Raw genomic sequence first — 24,052 nt, forward strand, 5'->3', positions numbered from 1 at the left:
TTTATTCCAAAAGGGATACCTCACAAGCCTCTAATAACCAACAGGGAAGGCACCTTGAAATCCCTGCCACTTGGTGAAGTGGGAAAAGTGAAACAATTGTTTAATTTATGCTCCACATACTTCATTTGTTTCTAGATGTTACCCAGTGTAAGCCAACTGTCTAGCTTTGGCTGCAAACGGAAACAGATGAAGTGCTTGGGGAAGGATTGGGTACGTGGAAGAGAATTGGGGGATATGGTGGTATGAAGGGTGAGTTTGGTTATGACTCGTGAATAAGCCAAGCTTCTTTCCAATAGGGGGGAAGTAGCTCAGTTTATTTAGCCATGGATGTCTCCCCCATCTTGATAACACAAGGTCTGGATGCTTGCTAGTACACCGGCCCTTATATTAATTTCATAATTACTGACAAATGTAGCATTTCATAACCCTCTTTTTGCAGGTTTGTTTATATAAGCTGTTGTTTGCAGAATACACTTTAAACAAACAAACCAAAATGCTATTTTTACTCTGGAAATTCTTTTTATTGTCTAGCATCAAGAAAATCAGATGATGACAGCAGTAGTTGTGATCAAGACAACAGGAAGGTAAATTTCGAAGGCATCAGAATGATAAGTTTCCTACAGCATGGGGACAGTTTTTGAAATGGTGCTTAAAAAGCAAGATACCCTCTTGATCTTTTTGTTTTAGAGTTTGCTCTGAAGTGGCAAGAAATTTGATTAAATATGTGTGGTGAATAGGCCAGAATCACATCCAGCAGAACGGTCTAACTGAAATCGGCAGAGCTGCTCCAGTTAAGTGGTTCCAAAGATTTCTGACCACAGCCAAAAATAACACCTAGTGTTAATGAATCTAGGCTATGAAAACTATTAGCAATGGAAAGAAATACAAATTTTAATAATGAAGCCCTTGGTGAAGCTTTCCACATTTTTGCACTATAGCTTTTTTCAAGTCCAGATAAATTTTTGAGTGTCTGGTTCAAGAATTAAACAGACTCCTAGAAGTATAGGTCACATGGAACTTGTTCCACTTGCGGATCATCCACACAATTGTCCTAGCCAAGCGTATGCTGTGTGATCCAGAAGGTGCCATTTTATCCTGGCTGGTGCCAGTATAACAGTGTGGCTGACCCAGTACAGTATCTCCTTTTGCATTTTGTGCCTGCCAAGGTGTGTGTGGCGGGGTGTAGATTCATATAGGTAGGCGGGCAGGCATAGAAAATGAAAAGCTGGTAAGACACTTTGATGAAAACGTTCAGAATGTATTAGGGATATTAGGTGGTAATGTCACCAAACCAAGATACCTTGTAAGTAAAGCTGCTTCATTAAACAAACCAGTTACGTATTTAAAATTAATGTCCTAATTTAATCAGGAATTATATTTGATGCAGCAAGTTAATAATAATAATAATAATAATAATAATAATAATAATAATTTATACCCCGCCCATCTGGCTGGGTTTCCCCAGCCACTCTGGGTGGCCTCCAACAGAAAAATAAAACACAATAATCTATTAAACATTAAAAGCCTCCCTGAACATAGCTGCCTTCAGATGTCTTCTAAAAGTCTGGTAGTTGTTTTCCTCTTTGACATCTGTTGGGAGGGCGTTCCACAGGGCAGGCGCCACCACCGAGAAGGCCCTCTGCCTGGTTCCCTGCAACTTGGCTTCTCGCAACGAGGGAACCGCCAGAAGGCCCTCGGTGCTGGACCTCAGTGTCCGGGCAGAACGATGGAGGTGGAAACACTCCTTCAGGTATACTGGACCGAGGCCATTTAGGGCTTTAAAGGTCAGCACCAACACTTTGAATTGCGCTCGGAAACGTACTGGGAGCCAATGTAGTTCTTTCAAGACCGGTGTTATGTGGTCTTGGCGGCCGCTCCCAGTCACCAGTCTAGTTGCCGCATTCTGGATTAGTTGTAGTTTCCGAGTCACCTTTAAGGGTAGCCCCACGTAGAGCGCATTGCAGTAGTCCAAGCGGGAGATAACTAGAGCATGCACCACTCTTGCTAGACAGTCTGCAGGCAGGTAGGGTCTCAGCCTGCGTACCAGATGGAGCTGATAGACAGCTGCCCTGGACACAGAATTGACCTGCACCTCCATGGACAGCTGTGAGTCCAAAATGACTCCCAGGCTGCGCACCTGGTCCTTCGGGGGCACAGTTACCCCATTCAGGACCAGGGAGTCCTCCACACCTGCCCGCCTCCTGTCCCCCACAAACAGTACTTCTGTCTTGTCAGGATTCAACCTCAATCCGTTAAGTCAAGCTCAGAGGTATTGAAAGCTCCCTTGCTCTGCTCTTCAGGCGGCTGTGCCAGACTTCACAAAGCAGGGACATTTATTCATGTCATCATATCAAGTTGGTATACGGAGGTGGGGCGGGCAGGACAAATGCTTACTGCTTTTGAGTCTCCCTGGCACAGCACAAGATGAGCAAGCTATGCTGTGCTTCCTCTGAGGGTAAAAGTCGGCCTCATGCTGGGCTGGGCAGCACCCAGAAGCGCTGAGGTTTTCTTTTGCCACTTCTGTGCGTGTCCCGGCCTGAGATGAGGTGAAAGGTTGGCTCCTCGCCACTCTTCAGAGTCACCAGCACTTGCCAGAAGACAGGGAAAGGGAGCAGGATCTTTCTCTTTCTTGGGTGAGCAGAAGGTGAGAATCTCATCCACCAACTTGAAATCAAGACAACAGCTTCATTATCTCACACATTTGACACTCAGTTTACGCAAAACGCCAATGAGATTTCAGTTTGTTTTATTGCTCTGTATTCTTAAGAAGAACCCAGATAGGCACTTTCGCACTAAATGATTCCACAGTAAGGAGAATCTCCAGCATCTTGCTGTTCATCGTTTTCAGGACTTGGTTTTTAAGGCCACTGGGATACCTTTGATCTAGCTACACAGGTTCTTTATTAGCCTTCATACAACAGTGTAGTTGCTTGGGGTAAATTACAGGGGGGAATGTATAATCTTTCATTTCATGCAAATATTAACGGTGCCTGACCTCACAATGTGGAGGGTGCTGTGATACTAAGAGTGCTTGCTCAGAATAATTCATTTTTCATCACCTGATTTTATGCATGCACAAAATAATTGAATAATCGCTGAAACCTCTGATAATTGACTGATTATTTTTTAAAAAAACTGAATGACAGGGCTGCTTCTAAGACCGGTCAGGTTTTTTGAGCACTTGGAGGGAGGAAGCATTTTATCTTCGCAAAAAGCATTCAGAGTCGGCTGTGTAAATGGGCCTTGCATGCTGCTGGTGTTGGTTTAAGGCATGTTAAACCCTTCTGATCACACACACACACACACACACACACACACACACACACACACGGACATGAAGGCAGCTTGTCAGATCTGCTAGTCCTTACTTCCTCTTTTGGTAGGTTGCTCATATTCATTCATATAGCCTGAAATCTTACTGAAATTGAAAAGCGGTAAGTGAGCAACAGGAAATCCATCCTTCCTAACATCTCAGTGGTGAAATACTTTTCTTGCTGATACAAATGGTTTCAAAATAATGATAAAACTTTATTTTACTTTCACGTTTCACGTGGTTAATTCCGACCTATATGAATTTTCGGGGAAGCTTCTCATTTTAATGCTGGGATTTGTTCTTCTCAGCTAAAATCAAGTTGGCTGACTTTGAAAGAGGAGGTGGATGCCAGAACCAACTCTCCAGATCTGGATACTCAGTCACTCCCCCAAAGTCCTGGAACCAACAGAGAGCTTCAGCGTTTGCACAACAACGCAAACAGTACCTACTTACGTAAGTCCTGGAAGTTCCCCCCCCTTCGTATCTGGTAAAGTAAATTGACTGAGACCCAATTAACACAATCAAAGAGTCATGTGGCACATTAACGACTAACACATTTTTATGGGCATAGGCTTTGTTGCTCAAGCCCACTTCATCAGATGCATGAAGTGAAATCATAGTTGGAGAAAATGGTCAGGTGGGAGTTGAATAGCAATGAGATACAAAAATATATGATCAGTGGGCACCGCTTTAACCTTTTACTGAAGCGGATTGGTGACAGTTGCTGACATTATTGCATTAACACAGCTGTAGTGGGGCAGCATAGCTGCCAAGTCTCCCGTTTTCCCCGGGAAACCCCCGTTTTTACTTACCTTTTCCTGGTGGTCCCCCGTATCACTTCGTCTCCCGTTTTTCTCCGTTATTTTCTCCTGCTGGCGGCCATTTTTTATTTCCGATTTGCCCTTCTATGGGCACCCAAAATGGCCGCCGGCGGCTTCAAAAGCCGCATCTACGCATGTCCGGAAGTGCATAGACGCTACTTCCGGTGGCGGCGGCGGCCATTTTTGGTGCCCATAGATGGGCGGAGCGACACTGGAAGTTGTGTCGACGCACTTCCTGACATGCGTACAAGCGACTTTCGAAGCCGGCGGTGGCCATTTTTGGTGCCCATAGAAGGGCAAAGCGACACCGGAAGTTACGTCGACACAACTTCCGGTGTCACACGGCTGCCGGTCCCGGATTCTGCAGTCCGGGACTTGGAAGGTAAGCGGGGCAGGGAGTTTTTCATCAGAAACAGGTTCATCAGAAACCTACAAATGCCGGCACTGAACTTCAGCTGTTTCACCTGTATTCACCGTCACTTCAAAAAGTGCAATGGAAAGCACATCATGGGAGGTTTTAGGTCTCCCATCAACATTCAGCCAAAGGCATAAGGCCTGAGACTTGGGAGGGTCTATACGGCACCCCTCTGTAACCTGGTGCCTTCCTGCTGTTGTTGGGAGTACAACTCCCATAATCTCCGAGATTGATGGGGATTGGAGTCCAAAATATCTGGAAGGTACCTGGGTGGTCTAGAAGAAGATGGCTGAAAGCTGCATATTTTATTGAGGCATTGGCCTCAAACTAATGCATTGGAACTGGGACAGCCACCATATATTGCATTAATACTGGCAGAGCAGGTGCAATGCTTGCACACACTTAACCGCCAGTTCATAGATAGAGGGATCCATTTAATATAGAAGAAGAATGACTAGTGATCCACGAAACCAAATGTCCAAAAACTTCCGGCCACCTAACTAATAGCATTTTCCAGATTTGCCAACATTTCCTAAAACACTTCATTGCAACATTTCCTAAAACACTTCATTGCAAAGTGTCCTGTTGGAAAGTAAAGCTAGATTGAACACTTGTCCCTATTGCACATATTTGCAAATCTGTGCTATCCATATTGCACCCCACCCCAATATATAAAGCAGGCATAACTCCTATAGCCTGCCCCACTGAGCATTCAAGCCATTGCATTTTCTACTAGGTGGAGCTTCTGGGCCAACCTCAGGGGCAGCCCCACATAGAGCATATTGCAGTAGTCCATCTGGGAGGTTACTAACACTTATGGCAACAGTACTAAGGCTATCCTGGTCTATAAATGGCCATAGCTGTCTTCCCAGCCTAAACTAGGCACTCCTAAGCACAGAAGTCACCAGGGGCTCTAATAACAAAGATGGATCCAAAGTTGGTCTCTTAGGTGCTATTGGATGGCGGGGGGGATTTATTTTGCTCCTTCTGGGTTATTGGTAAAGCTTGTGGAAGACACCAAGGGTGCTGCAGGGTTCTGTTGTTGTTCATTGTCTTTATAAATGACGTGGATGAAGGAATTGAGGGGATGGTCATCCAATTTGCAGATGACACCAAACTGGGCAGGGTAGCCAATGCTGCAGAAGACAGAATCAGAGTTCAATATGACCTTAACAAATTGGAGAACTGGGCCCTTTAATCAAGCCAGAACACCATTCCAGCAGCCCTGTGACAAGAGCTATAGTGGGAACCATTCTGAATCCCATAATAGCATTGTTTTGCCAATGCTTAGTAGTCTTGTGGTCCAATTGTTCAAAGTGTTTACCTAAAATGCAACTAAATTCTAGTTCCAATGAAAGTATTTTTCTGGGTTTGTTTGTTTTTATATATATAAATTAAATAAATGACTGACTGACTGACTGAATGAATGAATGAATGTTGTGTTTATATATTTTTGCAGCATGCCACCTAGCTCTCATAAAAACCCAAATGATCTGCAGAGAAGCCCTTGCCATCAAAACATTCTGGGTACAATCCAGTGAGAATTAGTTAAGTCCCACTGAAACTAATTTGGCAATCTGATTCTGCCCTTGTTTATTCAGAAGTGAGTCATGTAGAATGAAAACACAGCCCAACAAGACAACAGCAAGAACCCACCAACAGCGTACAAATCAATATGGCTAACTTGACCCAACAACCCCCTCCCCACACTCAATCCAATCATTCCCTGGGCCCCCAACAACCTCTCTCACTACCTAGGAAATATAATAAAGGAATTGAAAAACAACCTACCCAAGTGACGCTGACATAAATACCCCACATACACACCAAGTCTTACCAACCCTCTTCCCCCCTTCTTCTTCCTCAACTTTATTCTGTATACAACACTAATGTTTCACTTCAAATGTAAAAAAGATTCAGGTAGGTAGCTGTGTTGGTCTGACACAGTCGAAATATATAAAATAATAATAAAATTGTCCAGTAGCACCTTAGAAACCAACTAAGTTTGTTCTTGGTACTGTATAAGCTTTTGTGTGCACACACACACATATATATATATATATATATATATATATATATATATATATATAATGTAAATAAGATTCTAAAACCTGAAAAAAGAGACAAGGCATGTACTTTGGTAAACCAATAAAATCTTCAATTATTTTTTTTTAAGTGTGCACAGGATTCTAGCTGTAATCACACTGTTCAGCACTTAAAGTCTTAGTACTAGGTACTTCCAGATTGAGAGGCCTCAGCGCTCACTGATGGCTGCTTTCTGTTTTCTGTTGCATCTGGAATTGTATCTATACCCACAGAAATTTGACATTTTCTTTAACACGATGAGTTGCTTTTGATTCTGACCAGTTCTCTGTTTTGAAATACTGTTCAGTGTTTCCTTTAGCCTTAGAAATTCCATTCGGTTCTAAATCTGCACGGCTGAACCAGTTGTACTACTTACCTTCCCTGAGCCACTCATACCTCAATATTTTCTTGTGTCTCATTTCACTGCCAGAGGCCAGAGCAGATTACAATGTAAACACAACCACAAAATATCCAAGCAAGAATTAGATTAAATTAATGCATGTGAAAGCTTCAAAGTGCATCAAAAACATATTTTAAGTTTAACTGCTTGGCCATCAATTGCCAACCCAAATGGAAAGGTTTTTCTATACTTCTGAATGTACCTAACCTAGAACATCTAAGGGAGTATCTGGAAAAGGCCACATAACCCCAAAATGATCTGTAGAAGTTGAGGCACTGCAGGGACTGGCGGTTTCCCTTTATTCCTGCTCCTTCTCTCATTTTTGAGTATAATACTATACAGACATTTTATTGAAATTCAGCCCACAATTTCAGACTGGTAGAAGTCTAATGGCTAGAATACTTACAGCTGGATCTGCTCATCCTTCATAAAATACGTTAGCTTGTTGTCCTATAAAATAATGTATAACATAAAATCAGCTGCATTTATACACAGAAACTCAAGAGTGGACGTGGCAGATTCTGCCTCCATTTTGATTCATTTGACGAGACCTGTCTATTTTCTACAGTACAACTTAAAATTATTGAGGTAACCTCTTGCTTATTGATCTATGCATATATCAGACAATGCATTTTTCAAAAATATCTCTTCTGTCTCTTTTCTAGGATTTCCATATTCCAAATCTGCTTCTCTTCCTGACTATGGAAAGAATGGGTTACACCATGTAGGTAGACATAAAAATGTCTTAATGCACGTATTTGATTAGTTTGGTGAACCATCTAGCTCCCTATGCTTGCGCCAGGTCAGGCGATTTGATAGCCTGATCTGGCATAAGGGGTGAGTAATTTATGGCATGAGGGCAGATTCAGCATTTTGCTGAATTTCATCTGACCCCTTGAAGGCATGGGTTGGGCCTTGATGAGGGGCAGGGGCTCCAGACTTTTTTATTGTGCATTCAGGATTCTTTGCATTCCTACCAGTGCTCATTTGTGTTCTAGCATTCAAGTTCATTTGTGACTCTAAAACTTTTAGGGTGGTCACATGCCAAAAGTAGCGATATCTCAAAAGTTCCACACTAGAAATATTCCTGTTGCTGTTTTTTATTTACTGTGACCTTTGATGCGCTTTGCCACCACGGCAATGTGCCAAATTGAAGTCAGTTCTTCAGTGGAGCCACACACACACCCGCTTCCGACCTGATGGTGACATTTTTGCGAAACTGAACACAGCAATCGCAGCCTGAAGATTAAAACTGTTGAGAGTGAAAGGGTAGTGCTGGCACGGTGGCGCAGCACATACAATCTGTGCTTAAATAAACAGTGTGGGGAAGGAGGAGACAAAACTCCTGCAGGCCTGATCTCTTTTGCTGTTCCACTGCTGGAAAAGGCAGTGGTGGGGACATGGAGGGAACATAAAACAGTGGCCAGGGAGGAGTCAAAGGAGGACAGCACAGTTCAAAGTTGCAAGAGTATTGAAGAACATTTATGTAGCAGGCAGGAAAGCCAGTACAAATCTGCATTGAAAATGTTTGTTGTTGTGTATACCTGCAATAAGACAGGTGGTGCTGTGGGTTAAAACACTGAGCCTAGGGCTTGCTGATCAGAAGGTTGGCGGTTCGAATCCCTGTGACAGGGTGAGCTCCCATTGCTTGGTCCCAGCTCCTGCCAACCTAGCAGTTCGAAAGCACGTCAAAGTGCAAGTAGATAAATAGGAATCGCTATAGCGGGAAGGTAAACGGTGTTTCCATGTGCTGCTCTGGTTTGCCAGAAGCAGCTTTGTCATGCTGGCCACATGACCTGGAAGCTGTACACCGGCTCCCTCGGCCAATAATGCGAGATGAGCGCGCAACCCCAGAGTCGGTCACGACTGGACCTAATGGTCAGGGGCCCCTTTTCCTTTACCTTTATACCTGCTGTGAGGGGCAAGGGATATCGCGAAGCCCCTCCCCTCCTGAGTTCCAGCCCAGACCCGAGCGAGGCTGAAAAGAAGGAAAGCTCCAGCTCAAGTGGGGAAACAGGAAATGGGTTCCAAGGCTCTGGCAGGGAAAGAGAGCCATCGTCCCAGGTGGGACAGGAAGGGGAAAGGAAGGGGGGCAGGCCAGTCCCCCCAACTCCGGAACTTCGCAAAAGGCGTCGGGGGAAGAGGATGGGTCTCCCCAAGTTATTATGTTGGCGCAAAACGCGCCAAAAGCCACTGGGAGGTTCTGATTCAAGCTAAACAGATGGGTCTTTGTAAATAGCACTGCCATTAGCACTGTAAATACTCAGCACCAATAAAACCATAAAATGCAGAGCTGTGTAGAGTCGTTACTCTGAAGTAGCCTTCTCCAGCCACCGTGACAGCAACCTCCCAGTCTTTCTGGCTACTTTGGAGCGGCAGCGATGAGTGCGCAAGAAGCTGAGCAGTGGAGGCTGGAAGCCGAGGCCACAGCACAGGAATTGCGGAATTTACAGACCCTGACAACGCAGGCACACCAGCAATTACTTGCAGCTCAGGAAGAAGCACAAGCAACGCGGGAGGAGCTGAACAAACTGGCAGAGCAGGTGAGAGCGAAAGATGAGACTGAGAAGCAACTCAGGGTGATGGTGGCGGAGTTACAGAAAAAGCTAGATGAGGAAAAGGCTGCAAGAGGTGGGGGGGTGCCCCAGCCCCAGCTAGTCCAAGTGAGGAGGGGACAGACCCTAGTCACCAAGTTTAGCGGCGACCCGAGAGAGTACCTAGGCTTTGAAACGGAAATAAATTATGCGCTGGAACTGCATGCGGCAGAGTTCCCAGATGACGCGCACAGAGTCTCCTTTATCATAGAGCATTTGACGGGGGCCGCCAGAGAATGGGTCAGACCGCTCATCACGCAAAAAAATAATTGCATAAAGAATGCAAAACTCTTCTTAGAAGCGTTAAAAATCATGTATGCCAGTGACTCGGAAATGGAAGCCACAAAAGAGCAGCTTCACAACTTAACACAAGGGAAATCGACAGTTCGAGACTACTGGGCGAGATTCACCATGCTAGTGCACAAACTGGGGTGGGATTTGAACAGTGAGCCAGTGAAATCAGCCTTCTACCTGGGGTTGCACTCAGACGTTAAGGATGAACTAGCGAGAGGTCCGAAACCGCGGACGATGGATGAGTTAAGCAAAGCGGCGCTAGCGGTGGGGGTGAGACAGGAATCCAGATGGAATGACAAACAAACGACGCGCGCAGCAAAGCCTTGGTTCCCACGCTCCCAGGACAGACCTCATCACCAAACCCCACCCCAGGGCCCACCCCTAGTCCCGCCCAGCCCGAGCTCAGAGCCGGAACCGATGGAGATCGGTGGAGCGCGCGCGCGGGCTTTTCAAACCCCGGCGGCGCCAAGACGCAAGGAGGGAAGAGGCGGGAATTGCTTTCTCTGCAACTCCCCCCAGCATCGAGTCAGAGACTGCCCTCATCGCAGGGAGTGGCAAGGAAGGGCGGGAACGGTTGGGCCCTCCCCCACTGAAGCAGCACCACAGCAGGGAAACGAGACAGCCTGGCTGCAGGAGACAAGGGGCAGCGGCCAGGCACAGTTAGCACAAACCGGCCCCAACCCGCCCACCCGCACAGCGAGAAACAGCGCCAGCCCACCCCCCCACCCCCCAGAGCAGGGGTGGTTCTAGAAGTGACGCTAACGCTCCCAAATGGCTATCCCCTGACGGTACTCGCGTTAATTGACAGTGGTGCCTCGGCGAACTTCTTCTCGAGAAACTTTGCAGAAGAGCACCAGATCCAACTTCTGCAGCTGGATTTCCCCCTGCACGTCTCCACCATAGATGGCAGGGAGTTGCTGGGGGGGGCCATCACCCACCAGACCCCCCCCCCATGAGAATGGCGGTGGGACGACACTCAGAGACACTGGCATTCAACGTCACCACCATCTCCGACCCCCCCATCGTCTTGGGCATGAGCTGGCTGGCGCGCCATGACCCCTCCATCAGTTGGCACCAGAGATGCATCACGTTTGGATCGGACTTTTGTCTGGAACATTGCATGCAGCGCCAACCAGGGGAGGGGCCTCCCATCGCCACAGTGGCCACCATGCACATCAAGGGGGGTGAGGCAATACCCAAACCGTACTGGGACCTACAGGAGGTCTTCAGCGAAGCGGAGTCCGACCACCTACCCCCACACAGGTCCTTTGACTGTCAGATCAACCTGGTGCCAGGGGCCACGCTACCCCCTGCCAAGCTGTACTCCATGTCAGATCAGGAACTGGAGGATCTGAGGGAGTTCATCGACAAGAACCTCAAGCGGGGGTTCATCAGAGAAAGCAAGGCAGCAGGGGGCAGCCCGGTCTTCTGGGTGGACAAGAAGGACACGCAACAGCGCCGTCTGGTGGTGGATTTTAGGCGGCTCAATTCCATGACGGAACCGGTGGCGTTCCCAATGCCCAGAGTGGATGATCTGCTGACAGCGGCACGCAGGGGCAAGATCTTCACCAAGCTAGACCTGAGAGGGGCGTACAACTTGATCAGGATCCGGGAAGGCGATGAGTGGAAGACCACGATGTTCACGCCGCTGGGCTCTTTTGAATATCTGGTGATGCCCTTCGGTTTGCAAGGGGGCTCAGCATGCTTCCAGGCCTTCATGCACCACGTCCTGGGGTCCCTCCTCTTCAAGAACTGCTTGGTCTTCCTAGATGACATCCTTATTTACTCCAATGACCCAGAGCAGCATGTGAAGGATGTCAGGGAGGTGTTGCAGCGCCTGAAGGAGAACCACCTGTATGTGAAGCTGGAGAAGTGCAAGTTTCACACCAGGGAGGTGGACTTCCTGGGCTACAAGCTGTCAGACAAGGGGCTAGCGATGGACAAGGACAAGGTGCAGGCCATCCTGGACTGGCACAGCCCCAGGACGCGCAAAGATGCCCAACGCCTACTACGGTAGGCTTCGCCAACTTCTACAGGAAGTTCATCAAGAACTTCTCTCGCGTTACGGCTCCCATCACGGACTGCCTGAGAGGCAAGCAGAAGTTCAGGTGGACACCAGAGGCGCAAGCAGCGTTCAAAAGCCTCAAGAGGGTGTTCGCTTCAGACCAGAACCTGTTCCACGTGGTGCAGGATGCGCCCCTACGCGTTGAGACCGATGCTTCAGACAGAGCTTTGGGCGCCATTTTGCTGCAACTGGATACCAACAGAGAGTGGAGACCCTGTGCCTTCTTCTCCAGAAAGCTGACCCAGCCAGAGCGCAACTACACGGTGTTTGATAAGGAGCTTCTCCCGATCCACGCTGCGTTCCAGCATTGGAGACACTTCCTTGTGGGCGCTAAGCATCCCATTCAGGTGTGCACGGACCACAAGAACCTGGAGTTCTGGAGAACGGCCAGGGTGCTCAACCAGCGGCAGATACGGTGGGCAGAGTTCTTCTCGCACTTCAACTTCTCCATCCACTACATACCGGGGGAGCAGAACGTCGGGGCGGATGCCCTCTCCCGCAAGCCGGAGTACATGGAGGAGGAGTTGCCACCAGCACCCCGGCACATTTCCCCCCCATCAGCATGGTCCTGCGGAGCAGCAGTGGTGAGCGAGGCAGAACTCACAGCACTGACAGCAGCAGATGAGTTCGCCACCCGCATCTTCAGAGAGCTGCGAGGGGGGAGGGAGCAGGCAAGAGACTTTGAGGAAAGGAGGGGGTTGCTTTTTTACAGGGGAGCCCTGTACCTGCCCACCAAACAGCTCAGAGGTAAGGTCCTCAAGCAGATGCACGACAACCCGACGGCGGGTCATTTCGGAAGGGACAAAACCACTCACCTAGTCATGAGACACTTCTGGTGGCCAGGGGTGCGGGAGGATGTTCGGGACTATGTAAGGGGCTGTGACACCTGTCAGCGAGCAAAGGTGGTCAGAGCAGCACCAGCAGGGTTGCTGGAGCCATTAGCCACACCGCACAGGCCGTGGGAAGTAGTGTCCATGGACTTCATCACCGACCTGCCGTCGTCCAGGGGCAAGACCGCAGTGTTGGTGGTGGTGGACCTCATGTCCAAAATGTGCCATTTTATACCATGTGCCAGGGCGGTCTCTGCAGAAGAGACGGCCAAACTGTTTGTTGACCATGTATTCAGACTGCATGGATTACCTTTAAGAGTTATTTCGGATAGAGGCCGCCAATTTGTTTCCAGGTTCTGGCGGCGGCTCATGAACCTCCTGCAGGTGGAGGTCAGCTTGTCGACGGCTCGGCACCCGCAGACCAATGGACAGGCGGAGCGGGTCAACGCCATTCTGCAGCAGTACCTGAGATGTTACGTCAGCCAGAGGCAAACGGACTGGGTGGATCGCCTGCCACTGGCAGAATTTGCCTACAACAATGCGGTGCACGTCTCCACAGGGGTGTCGCCCTTTAAGGCCAACTACGGGCGTGACCTCAGATCTTTCCCGGAGAGGGAGGGGGAGGAGGAGGAGGAGGGCCCACAGGCAGAGGATTGGGCAGAGGACCTGGAGACGGTGCACCAGCAGCTCAGAGAACACTTGGAGAGGGCCAAGGAAGTGTACAAGAAGGGGGCAGATCGCCACAGGCGACTGGGGGAGGTCATCAGGGTGGGGGACAAGGTTTGGTTGTCCTCGGAGGGCCTGCCCACCAGAGGGAGGTGCAAAAAGCTGGCACCAAGAAGCTTGGGCCCCTTCACAGTCACGCAGCAGGTAAACCCGGTGGCATTCAGGCTGGCACTGCCAGAGGACATGAGGGTACACCCAGTGTTTCATAGATCGCTGCTGTCTCCGTACAGGGAAAGTAGCAGGTTCCGAGACAGCGCACAGACCCCCGAGGGAGGGGGGGAGGGTGGAGGCAGGGAGCCACTCAATGAAGCAACGGCCATCCTTGATTCACGAAGGGGGGTGGGGGGCCTGGAGTACCTCATGGCTTGGGAGGACGCCCCGCCATCCCAAAATGAGTGGGTCCCAGCCACTCAGATACAGGAGGAATTCTTAGTGGAAGAATTCCACGCCCTCTTCCCACACAGGCCCAAGCCCTGGCACATGGAACGGGAGTGGGAGGAGGAGGAAACACAGGAGGGGGAAAGCAGTTCACCATGGAGATGGGAAGCAGAGTTTGAGGACACGGAGGAGGAGATATGGGCATTTCCGAGGTCCACTCAGTCAGAGGACGAGGTGGACTGGCAGCAGATTTTCACCCCCACCAGTTCTGAGGCCACAGACTTTTTGGGATTTCCCTCTTCACAGGAGGAAGGAGGGGGACAGAGGGACTGGGGGGAGGTGTTCACACCAACCGGATCGGACAGCACGGAGTTTCTAGGTTTTCAGTCACCACTGACACCCGAGCAGCCTCTAGGGAGGGGAGAAGGGGGGCCTGGGAGGGGGATGGATGTGAGGGGCAAGGGATATCGCGAAGCCCCTCCCCTCCTGAGTTCCAGCCCAGACCCGAGCGAGGCTGAAAAGAAGGAAAGCTCCAGCTCAAGTGGGGAAACAGGAAATGGGTTCCAAGGCTCTGGCAGGGAAAGAGAGCCATCGTCCCAGGTGGGACAGGAAGGGGAAAGGAAGGGGGGCAGGCCAGTCCCCCCAACTCCGGAACTTCGCAAAAGGCGTTGGGGGAAGAGGATGGGTCTCCCCAAGTTATTATGTTGGCGCAAAACGCGCCAAAAGCCACTGGGAGGTTCTGATTCAAGCTAAACAGATGGGTCTTTGTAAATAGCACTGCCATTAGCACTGTAAATACTCAGCACCAATAAAACCATAAAATGCAGAGCTGTGTAGAGTCATTACTCTGAAGTAGCCTTCTCCAGCCACCGTGACACCTGCAATAAGACATGTGCCTGGAGATGCTTTTGCAGAAAGGGCCAGCTGTCAGTTGATCACAACTGAGCTGTCCTCAGGTGGGAAATGTGATTTTAACTTCTGTATGGCAATCAGTTGATTTTTTTTTCCTGTGGGTAAATATATTTGGCTACCAGCTCCATAGACTTCTGTTCCTCTTTAAGGCTATCTCCAAACAGATGTATTCTCCCACTACTCCTTTCTCTGTTTCTCTCCTAACATGGGGGAAAGGGTTAAAAAGCCCTCCCCATTTGATGTGGCACCACCATGGCTAATTATTTTCTTTTTTTAAGAGCAGAGAGACACTTTAAATCTGATGAATGCGTTTATCATGATGCATAATATGCAAATTTGACATTGTTTTTTTTAAAAGGAAAGAAAATAATCACCCCAATAAAATTCATAAGCAGAATTACAGGCAACAACTGTTTGACGCCTGACTGCACGCATCACAGTGACCCGGAAGTGGCTGGAAAGGGGGCGGGAGCATAATGGGGCGGAGCATGTTTATGCGCGCTCCACCGTCACACGCAGTGACCTGGAACGCAACCCCCACGCAAATCGGAGATTGCCTGCACTTATGAGGAAACATTAGAATAGGCTCTCCTTCAAGCTAAATTTAAAAATAAAATGAGAAAGTGAAATTAATTGCATTAGCCTAAATGTGAGCTTGACATTAATTAATAAAAGTAAATAATGGAGCATTACTTCAGTAAGATGATTAACAGGGAAATCATATTTATAACTACTCAGAATTAAGCCCTTTTAAGCTCAATGGGACTTACTCTTAGCTAAGTGTGTATAAGATGCAACCTGATAGCTTTGTTACTTCAGTGAAATAATTAATGACAGGCCCTTTGCACACAATTGCTAGAGATATTTCACACAACTGTTATCAAATACCTCAAGAAAAAACAGCACCTTCAAATACAAGGTTTGAACCACACCTAGTTTAAGTAATAACAAAGATGGGTGATGATTCCTATGCCTAAAGAATTCCAAACTAAAAATTAGCTTTAGTAAAATCGCTATTGTTTTTATGGTGGTTCTAGATATTTGTAGACCGCTCTTCAAAAAGTTTCATCATATACTCTACATATCCAGATGCATGTTGAAGCTGGTTTGTCACTTTCCCATCACAGGTAAAGTGTTATATTAAAGAGCACATGCTATAGATGGCATTTTTCTGCATTATACTTTATTATTTAATTGAATTAATTTACAAAATTTACCACTTTTCTTTCTGTCCTAGGCTGCAGATATGGCCCAGTATGACACCGACCAGGATTCTACTTGGGGAATGAGAGGTATACCCCAAAACTGTTCCATTTCTGCCTCTCAAAGGAAAGGGGGGTTGGGAGGGAGGGATCCCAAACTGCTGTTCTCTGTATGAGTTGTGCTAAGACTGCATAACCTTCAGGCACTAACCAAAACCGAGCAATTGGCAACCTCAGAACTCTCTCTGCACACCACTAATAACCATCAAACTTCAGGCTGCTTTGCACAATGTAGAATGGATTTAATATTTAATGCATTTGCATCAGTGCAGGAGTTGCAAACGTAACATCAAATTACCAGCATAATTGCTTTTACAACAAAGAATCTCAGAGAGGTCAGCGGAGTGTGCCGCTATCTCACAACCTCAGGGATGGTTGAGATTTCACGGATTTTCAGATGGTGGGCTGGGACCTGCTACTGAATTGCAGTCTGACGCAACGTGGGTCACACAGATGAAAGCTAAAAAATGAGGAAGTGGGTCTCCAAATGACTTTTTCAGCCAAAACTCAGTTCCAGGTCTAAAAGGTTGAAAACTACTGGTTCAGGCATTAGGGCCATCATGTGAGCATCACACAAACCCCCTCTTCTATGTGGTAATGCTGAGTGTGTTTTAGCCCGCCCTTTCCCATTTGTACAAAACATAACAGCCATTAAGGATATGTTAGTGTTGTTATATGAAGTGCCTGTACTAAATATGTATTGCTTGTTGGTGCATATGATAAGGAACACTATATCATCATCATCATCATCATTTATTACTTGCCTTTCACCCTAAGGTCCTAGCATAGGTTACAACAACTAAAACAGTATATTAAAAACAAAAAACAAAACAGTTTAAAACGTAATCACAAAAATAGGGTTGGTCCTGTAAATGTACATCTCACTTGTCTTTCGCATACAATGAGTATTGCATAAAGAAGAGGAGGGAGTTTCCACAGTTTAGGGTCTGCCACAGAGACTGCCACCACCACCTAAGTTTCTGAGCGTGGCAGCTCACCAAAAGGCCCCCCTCTGCCAATCTTAACACTTGAGGGGTCTGTTGAGAAGGACGCAGTATTTCAGGTATTTGGGGCCTATGACATTTGGGGCCTTAAACACCAACATGAGCGCCTTGACCAGTACAACTGTTTCAAAACAGGGGCTGGGGTTATGTGCGATCTGAAGGGAACCCCAGCTGGTAACCTGGCCACTGCATTTTGGAGCTTGCAGCTTCTGTATGGTGTGACTCCACACAGTAAACTTTTTTGATGGCAGTCGACAGGGAGAAGTTGATGGGTGTAGGTAAGAGGATATATTTAATCCTCTGCAGACCCACATGTGTGGGTTAACTAACAAATGAAAAACAGCTAGTGCCTGCTTTTAAAAACAACAGGGCTAGTACATAAAGAGCCTCGGTAGCAGAGTTTAAATCTTAACATTAGGCAGAATAATGAAGCATAGGAATAGGCTATTCAACCTTCTTTTAATACATTCCAGCTGCTTGAGACAGCTGGTCCCCACTTCTACCCTCCCCTGTGAAACAGACCACACTCTGAAGTAAGTTTAAAAATGCTTTACTTACTTAATCCAAGGTCACAGCCACACACTTTTTCTTTATGCAGCAGTAATAAAATACAGGAAAATGTTCTTGGGTAGAAAAATGCAGCAAAGCAGCCTCAGACACATGTCTGAGGCAGAGAGCTAACTTGAGGCATGTCTGCCTCCATTGCTTGCAGTGTGAGAGAGATGGAGGGAGAGAAATTGGAACAGGAAACAAGCCTTCTCTCTCAGGAGAAGGAGGGGGCATGACATCATTGAGCCTATTCTAGTGATCTAGAACTCTGTGGTCCTTAACCCCTTCATATACTAACTAGCATATATGCATTGTTAGGTTTGACTGCTAAAACCTCCCACAGAAGTAATACTTGAACCAGTTCTCAAAATGTAGTATATAAGCAACAGTCAGTTCTGCTCTAACCTGCCCATTCCCCCCCCCCTGTCTCTTACAGAGTACAAGGTAAGGGTTGCTGTTGACACTTAGAGAATGTTGAGAATCAACCCTTCTTAACAAGGTTCAGTATATTCCTTTTTTTCTTCTTTAGTCCTTGTGAAATTAAATACATCAAATATAGATACAAATATGCTCCTTTTGCATTTTTAAAAATTGCTACGAGGGACGCATCTTTCTAGTGTCACACTTTTTCTTCGCATTAGGTCTATCCGTATGAAACACTTATTGTAACAAACAGAGTTCGAGTGAAGCTACCAAAGGATGTAGACAGAACTAGGCTGGAGGTAAGGAATGCATTTGCTTATTTACTTTTGAATTGTATGTGTTGAAATTTCCTGAGCAGGTGTGGCATTTGGAAGGTGAGTGGCCCAGAAAGTAGCAAGTTAGTGACCTCTACACCCAGAGTTGAAGGACTCTGCCGCTCTTCTAGTCATGTTAGGGAGAAAGGTTCCTCCCCTTCTGGAGCAACCAGAGTTATTGTCCCTGCCTCTGGATTAAGGGAAGGGGTCTACTCCTAAGGGATCTAGAAAATCCTCCATAAGTCATGTGGAACAGGAACACTTGGTAAGTATTTTCCTTTTCCAAATACCATGGGGTAATGGAGGCCATGGACAGGCTTTGAGCCTCCACACTTGGTATTTTATTATTTTATTTTCTGATCCTGTTTGGTATCTACCTGCCCTTCTGTTTACTTGCATTGTCTTTTTATGGCTTACTGTATTTTCATTCCGATTGTTGGTTGCTTTGGACAGAAAGATGCAATACAAATTTAATAGAGACATTTGACATTTTAATGTATGATTTTCGGGGCACATGTTTTCCAAAATAGGTTGTGAATTTGATTCAAAACTTCACATTTTTATTTCTGGCACAGTACATGCATAAAAGTCAGGATTTTTTTAAAGGTACTTATACTGCCTTTTCTTTCTTTTCTGTTTCAAGCGGCACCTGTCCCCTGAACAGTTCCAGGAAGTCTTCGAAATGAGCATTGAACAATTTGAACGACTTGCACTTTGGAAAAGAAATGAGCTAAAGAAAAAAGCTCTGCTTTTCTAGCCCACTTTAGACAAACTGAAATGTGCTTAATGAAAAGAAACTGCACTCTTGCCACAGCTTATCACCCGCGCCTGCTGTTGACCCTTTGTCTAGCTTCATTGTGTTAGGGGTAGGGACAGAAAATTGGAAAGAGAGAAAACATGGCATTTGCATGACCCAGAGGAATATCTCAGTAGCTACTGGGTCTTCAAAAGTATATAACAAGCCTTGCTTTAAATTAATGATTGCTTTAGCTGTTGCCTGTTGCCAAAAAAAGAATTCTAAATAAGAAGGAAATGTGTACCGGTAGTTTTGACAAAAATAAAATAAAAAAAGCAGCTACTGTTTTGTTTCTACATTTTGCACTAGTGAGCAAAACCTGTACAAAATCAAAATATGCTGATGAAAAAATCTTCCCCAAGAGGGTAAAAAATGTGCTACTTTGAAGCAAATGTGATGAAGGCCAAAGAAAAGCATGTCAGAAAGTCACTCTTGCCAATGTTTGTGTGTGACATCTTCTAGGAATAAAAGCAAACCTATAATAAAGCACTTTAAGTCTCATTCTGTCACTTAAATACAAGCTACTGTTCCACATGTAAAGTAGCAAATGAAAAATAGCTATCCATCTTTTATTTTTAGTAAAGATAGATTGTGGTGTACATGTGTTCAGAGTACCATTCAGACAGTTCAACATGCAACCTATTTTAGATGAAGTACTTGATTTAAAATGCCTGAACCATTTACTTCAGTGGGACAAAGTTCTAACTACAGTGGTACCTCGGTTTATGAACACAATTGGTTCCGGAAGTCTGTTCATAAACTGAAGCGTACATAAACTGAAGCGAACTTTCCCATTGAAAGTAATGGAAAGTGGATTAATCCGTTCCAGAGGGTCTGCGGAGTAACCGTTCATAAACTGAAGCGAACTTTCCCATTGAAAGTAATGGAAAGTGGATTAATCTGTTCCAGGCGGGTCCGCGGAGTACTTAAACTGAAGCGTTCATAAACTGAAACATGGGTGTAATTGGTTCCGAAAGTCTGTTCATAAACTGAAGCATTCATAAACTGAAGCGAACTTTCCCATTAAAAGTAATGGAAAGTGAATTAATCCGTTCCAGATGGGTCTGCGGCGTTCATAAACCGAAAATTCATAAACCGAGGTGTTCATAAACCGAGGTTCCACTGTACTTTGGGTTTACCCAGCTGGAGATCATGTAGTAATTCAACTTTCACATCACAAAAATGCGTAAATTCTTGTGTGTCATAAGGCTGTGCAAATTCTGACTGTATTTCTATTTTTTCTACATTTCACTCTGGTACAAAGAATGTGTATCTAATCTTGATTCTATGCACACAGTGGTGTCCACATTAAAAATATTGTTTTGTAACTCACACGTTATATGGTTTGTTACTCCACTGTTTGCCTCTCTTAAGGAGGTGCTGCTATAGAGAGAAGTAGATGGAAAATTCAGTTCACATGTGATGTCATTAAAAATAAGAATCTATCATTAATATAGAACCATTTGTGTGTTTGCATGCACAGTCTGTGCAAAGAAACGTCTGCCACGATATCCTGAGAGGCAGCTGGGTTAAGTCGGCTTACCCTGCTTCCTCCTCTCTGTCCTCAGATTCTCACCAGATGCCGTCACATCTGGCTATAAAAGGTAAAGGGACCAGTCGTGACAGACTCTGGGGTTGCGGCGCTCATCTCGCGTTATTGGCCGAAGGAGCCGGCGTACAGATTCCAGGTCATGTGGCCAGCATGACAAAGCTGCTGCTTCATATCTGGCTATAAAGGTACAGTGGTACCTCGGTTTATGAACACAATTGGTTCCGGAAGTCTGTTCATAAACTGAAGCGTTCATAAACTGAAGTGAACTTTCCCATTGAAAGTAATGGAAAGTGGATTAATCTGTTCCAGACGGTCCACGGAGTACTTAAACTGAAGCGTTCATAAACTGAAGCGAACTTTCCCATTGAAAGTAATGGAAAGTGGATTAATCCGTTCCAGACGGGTCTGCGGAGTACTCAACCTGTAGCGTACTTGACCCGAAGCATGGGTGTAATTGGTTCCGGAAGTCTGTTCATAAACTGAAGCGTTCATAAACTGAAGCGAACTTTCCCATTGAAAGTACAGTATTGGAAAGTGAATTAATCTGTTCCAGATGGGTCCGCGGTGTTCGTAAACCGAACATTCGTAAACCGAGGTGTTCATAAACCGAGGTTCCACTGTAAAGGTAAAGGGACCCCTGACCATTAAGTCCAGTCGTGACCGACTCTGGGGTTGCGCGCTCATCTCGCATTATTGGCCGAGGGAGCCGGCGTACAGATTCCAGGTCATGTGGCCAGCATGACAAAGCCGCTTCTGGCAAACCAGAGCAGCACACGGAAACGCCGTTTACCTTCCCGCTGCAGCGGTTCCTATTTATCTACTTGTACTTTGATGTGCTTTCGAACTGCTAGGTTGGCAGGAGCTGGGACCAAGCAACGGGAGCTCACCCCGTCACAGGGATTCGAACCGCCGACCTTCTGATCAGCAAGCCCTAGGCTCAGTGGTTTAACCCACAGCGCCACCTGGGTCCCACATCTGGCTATACCACAAATACCTCACCTCCAGCTTTGCTTATTGCCTAACCCAGTGGTTTTCAACCAGTGTGCCACTGGCCTCTGTCCTTCTTTCCTTCCCTCCCTCCTTCGATGCCCTCTCTCGTCTCTGCTTTTCACCTATCTGCACAGCTGTTTATTGCAGCTGGCTCTAAGCACTGCAGGAGAATTTAAAGGTGCTCATAGAACAGATGCCCAAGACAGTGGAAGGAAGAGGAGGGTGTTTGAAAAGGGTGAGAGGCTGCCAGCTCTGCAGGCAAGGGGTGACATAACTGGACTCCTGAGCCCCACAGGGGTCCCACAGATAGAATGATAGTTGGTCAAGGGAGCCATGGACTCAAAAAAGGTTGAAAACTTCTGGCCTAACCGGATGAAGTGTTTTGGAGACGTAGGAAGCTTGCACAATATTTTGTGACATTTTGGTTGGCTTCATAAAGATTTTGGCCCAATAGGAATTTTTAATAGATCAACCAATCCTATGGTTTATCAGTTTTTTAGCATGTTTACAATGGGAGTTTTAGCCCCCCCCCTTTGTTAGCATGCCATTTGTCTGTTCAACAGCGAATTGGTCTCATTCTGCTACAGATTACTTCTGGACTACACCTTTTAATATTCAAGCCACTAATTGAAAAAAAACTTGATAGAAGCTTGCTCATCTCAGAGAAAATGGCTGCTGTTTTAAAACTTAAAATAATAGCATAGTAAGAAACACACTCCCTTTCCAGATCCTCTGCTACATGTATTGTATATGGTTTCTGACCTGGAAGCAGATGGCTCAGTTATCGGTAGTTTGGTTTCTTTATATTCATTTTATACACCACAGGGAGGAAAATTGGTGGTAGCCAGGACACCAACACTTGGCTTTGCTCTACCAAGGGCCACACAAGCATGCTTGAGGATGCTATGACCCAGTCAGGGGGGGAGGAGGAGGGTGTTCCTACCCTGCTTGTAGAAATTTAGAGGTCTGTATGAGCTGCCAGGGACAGCAGGAAGAAAAATGCAGGAAGGAGGCAAGGAAGGTCTGCAGAAATGATCAGCAAATGGTGCAAAGGAAGAGCTTTGATGTGGAGTGCCTGGAGGCGGTTGGAGGATGGATGGCGGCTAACAGATTGAGATTGAATCCTAACAAGACAGAGGTACTGTTTGTGGGGGACAGGAGGCGGGCGGGTGTGGAGAACTCCCTGGTCCTGAATGGGGTAACTGTGCCCCTGAAGGACACGAATCTGCCGGAAAAGCTTAAATGTTAGTAGAACTACATGTGGCAGCTGCTGTTTGTTGTCTGGTGGGGAGAAATTACAAAGCTAGAAATTACACACACATACACACACGTATGTAGTATTTCCATCCAAACCTTTTATTTTAAAAACATCCAACACATTCACAATAACAAAAATTATAAAAACCCACTGGAAATATTCACAGTACAGGAAACAAAAAGGAACAAGTGAGTTACACAATTTCAACCCAAGGCATTGCACGAAGCCTGGAATGCAAGGTCAGGAATGCTTTTGCCACCCATTGGGAAGAGACGCCAGGGAGAGAGGGACTGAATTAGGCTATGAAGGTCAAAAAATAAAAAAGTGAACTTAAAAATAAGATAAAAAAGCAGGATCCAAAAATGGGGAGTGGATGTGAGGGATAGATATTTGGGTAAAGAAATTATGGATTTTTTAAAGAGTGTAACCAGAATGCTTGACACTTGAAGCTGCCTCTCCTCCTACCTCACAAATAGAGGCTTCCATCCATCTTGGAAGCCGCCCAAGGAGATGGTGTCAAAATAGGCTTTTCATGCCTTTACTGGATGCCAAATGTTTCAAGCCATGAGGGAAGGTTTGGGGGCTACCAGTCTCTCTTTCTCTTGCTTCAGGGTGATTGCAGGCATCCTACTGCAACCGCCATCTCATTACACTCAAGAGTTTTATGTAACAGGCTGAGCAGCAAAAAGAAGCAACATGAAGAGAATTCACAATAATCAATATAAACGGGTGGTAACAATTTCCAGTGTTTATGACAATCTCTTTTCAGTTGTTCTGGAAGTGAGGCTCTTCCAAGCTATGAATGCAGGCATCCCCAAACTTCGGCCCTCCAGATGTTTTGGACTACAATTACCATCATCCCTGACCACTGGTCCTCTTAGCTAGGGATCATGGGAGTTGTAGGCCAAAACATCTGGAGGGCCGCAGTTTGGGGATGCCTGTATGAATGTAACAGGTACTCTCAAAACAGCAGACACACTCTCTCTTCAAAACCTCCAAAAGTTCAATGCCCAAAGGAAGACCACATCATACTAGGGGTGATGGGTTGGTGTGGGTCTCCAACTGTCTATT

General features: G+C 46.3%; 1 protein-coding gene across 6 annotated transcripts in view; it reads left to right on the forward strand.

Moving 5' to 3' along the window:
- Positions 1 to 21,328, forward strand: part of ABLIM2 (actin binding LIM protein family member 2) — an 82,143-nt gene extending 60,815 nt beyond the window's left edge. For 5 of the 6 annotated variants that reach the window (XR_009558199.1, XR_009558196.1, XR_009558197.1 and 2 more), the window contains 7 exons: positions 532 to 584; positions 3,622 to 3,766; positions 7,700 to 7,758; positions 16,071 to 16,125; positions 18,085 to 18,147; positions 18,290 to 18,370; positions 19,029 to 19,165. Coding sequence is in view for 1 of the 6 variants with exons in the window: in XM_035112289.2 (XP_034968180.2) it covers positions 532 to 584; positions 3,622 to 3,766; positions 7,700 to 7,758; positions 16,071 to 16,125; positions 18,085 to 18,092; positions 18,290 to 18,370; positions 19,029 to 19,142 (515 nt within the window). In the remaining 5 variants the exon portion in view is untranslated. Of the gene's footprint in view, positions 1 to 531; positions 585 to 3,621; positions 3,767 to 7,699; positions 7,759 to 16,070; positions 16,126 to 18,084; positions 18,148 to 18,289; positions 18,371 to 19,028 lie in introns of all 6 variants that reach the window. The other variant, XM_035112289.2, reaches the window with a different exon arrangement.
- Positions 21,329 to 24,052: the final 2,724 nt, after the last annotated feature.

Source organism: Zootoca vivipara, chromosome 9, assembly GCF_963506605.1.
Source record: "Zootoca vivipara chromosome 9, rZooViv1.1, whole genome shotgun sequence".
Classification (NCBI taxonomy): domain Eukaryota; kingdom Metazoa; phylum Chordata; class Lepidosauria; order Squamata; family Lacertidae; genus Zootoca; species Zootoca vivipara.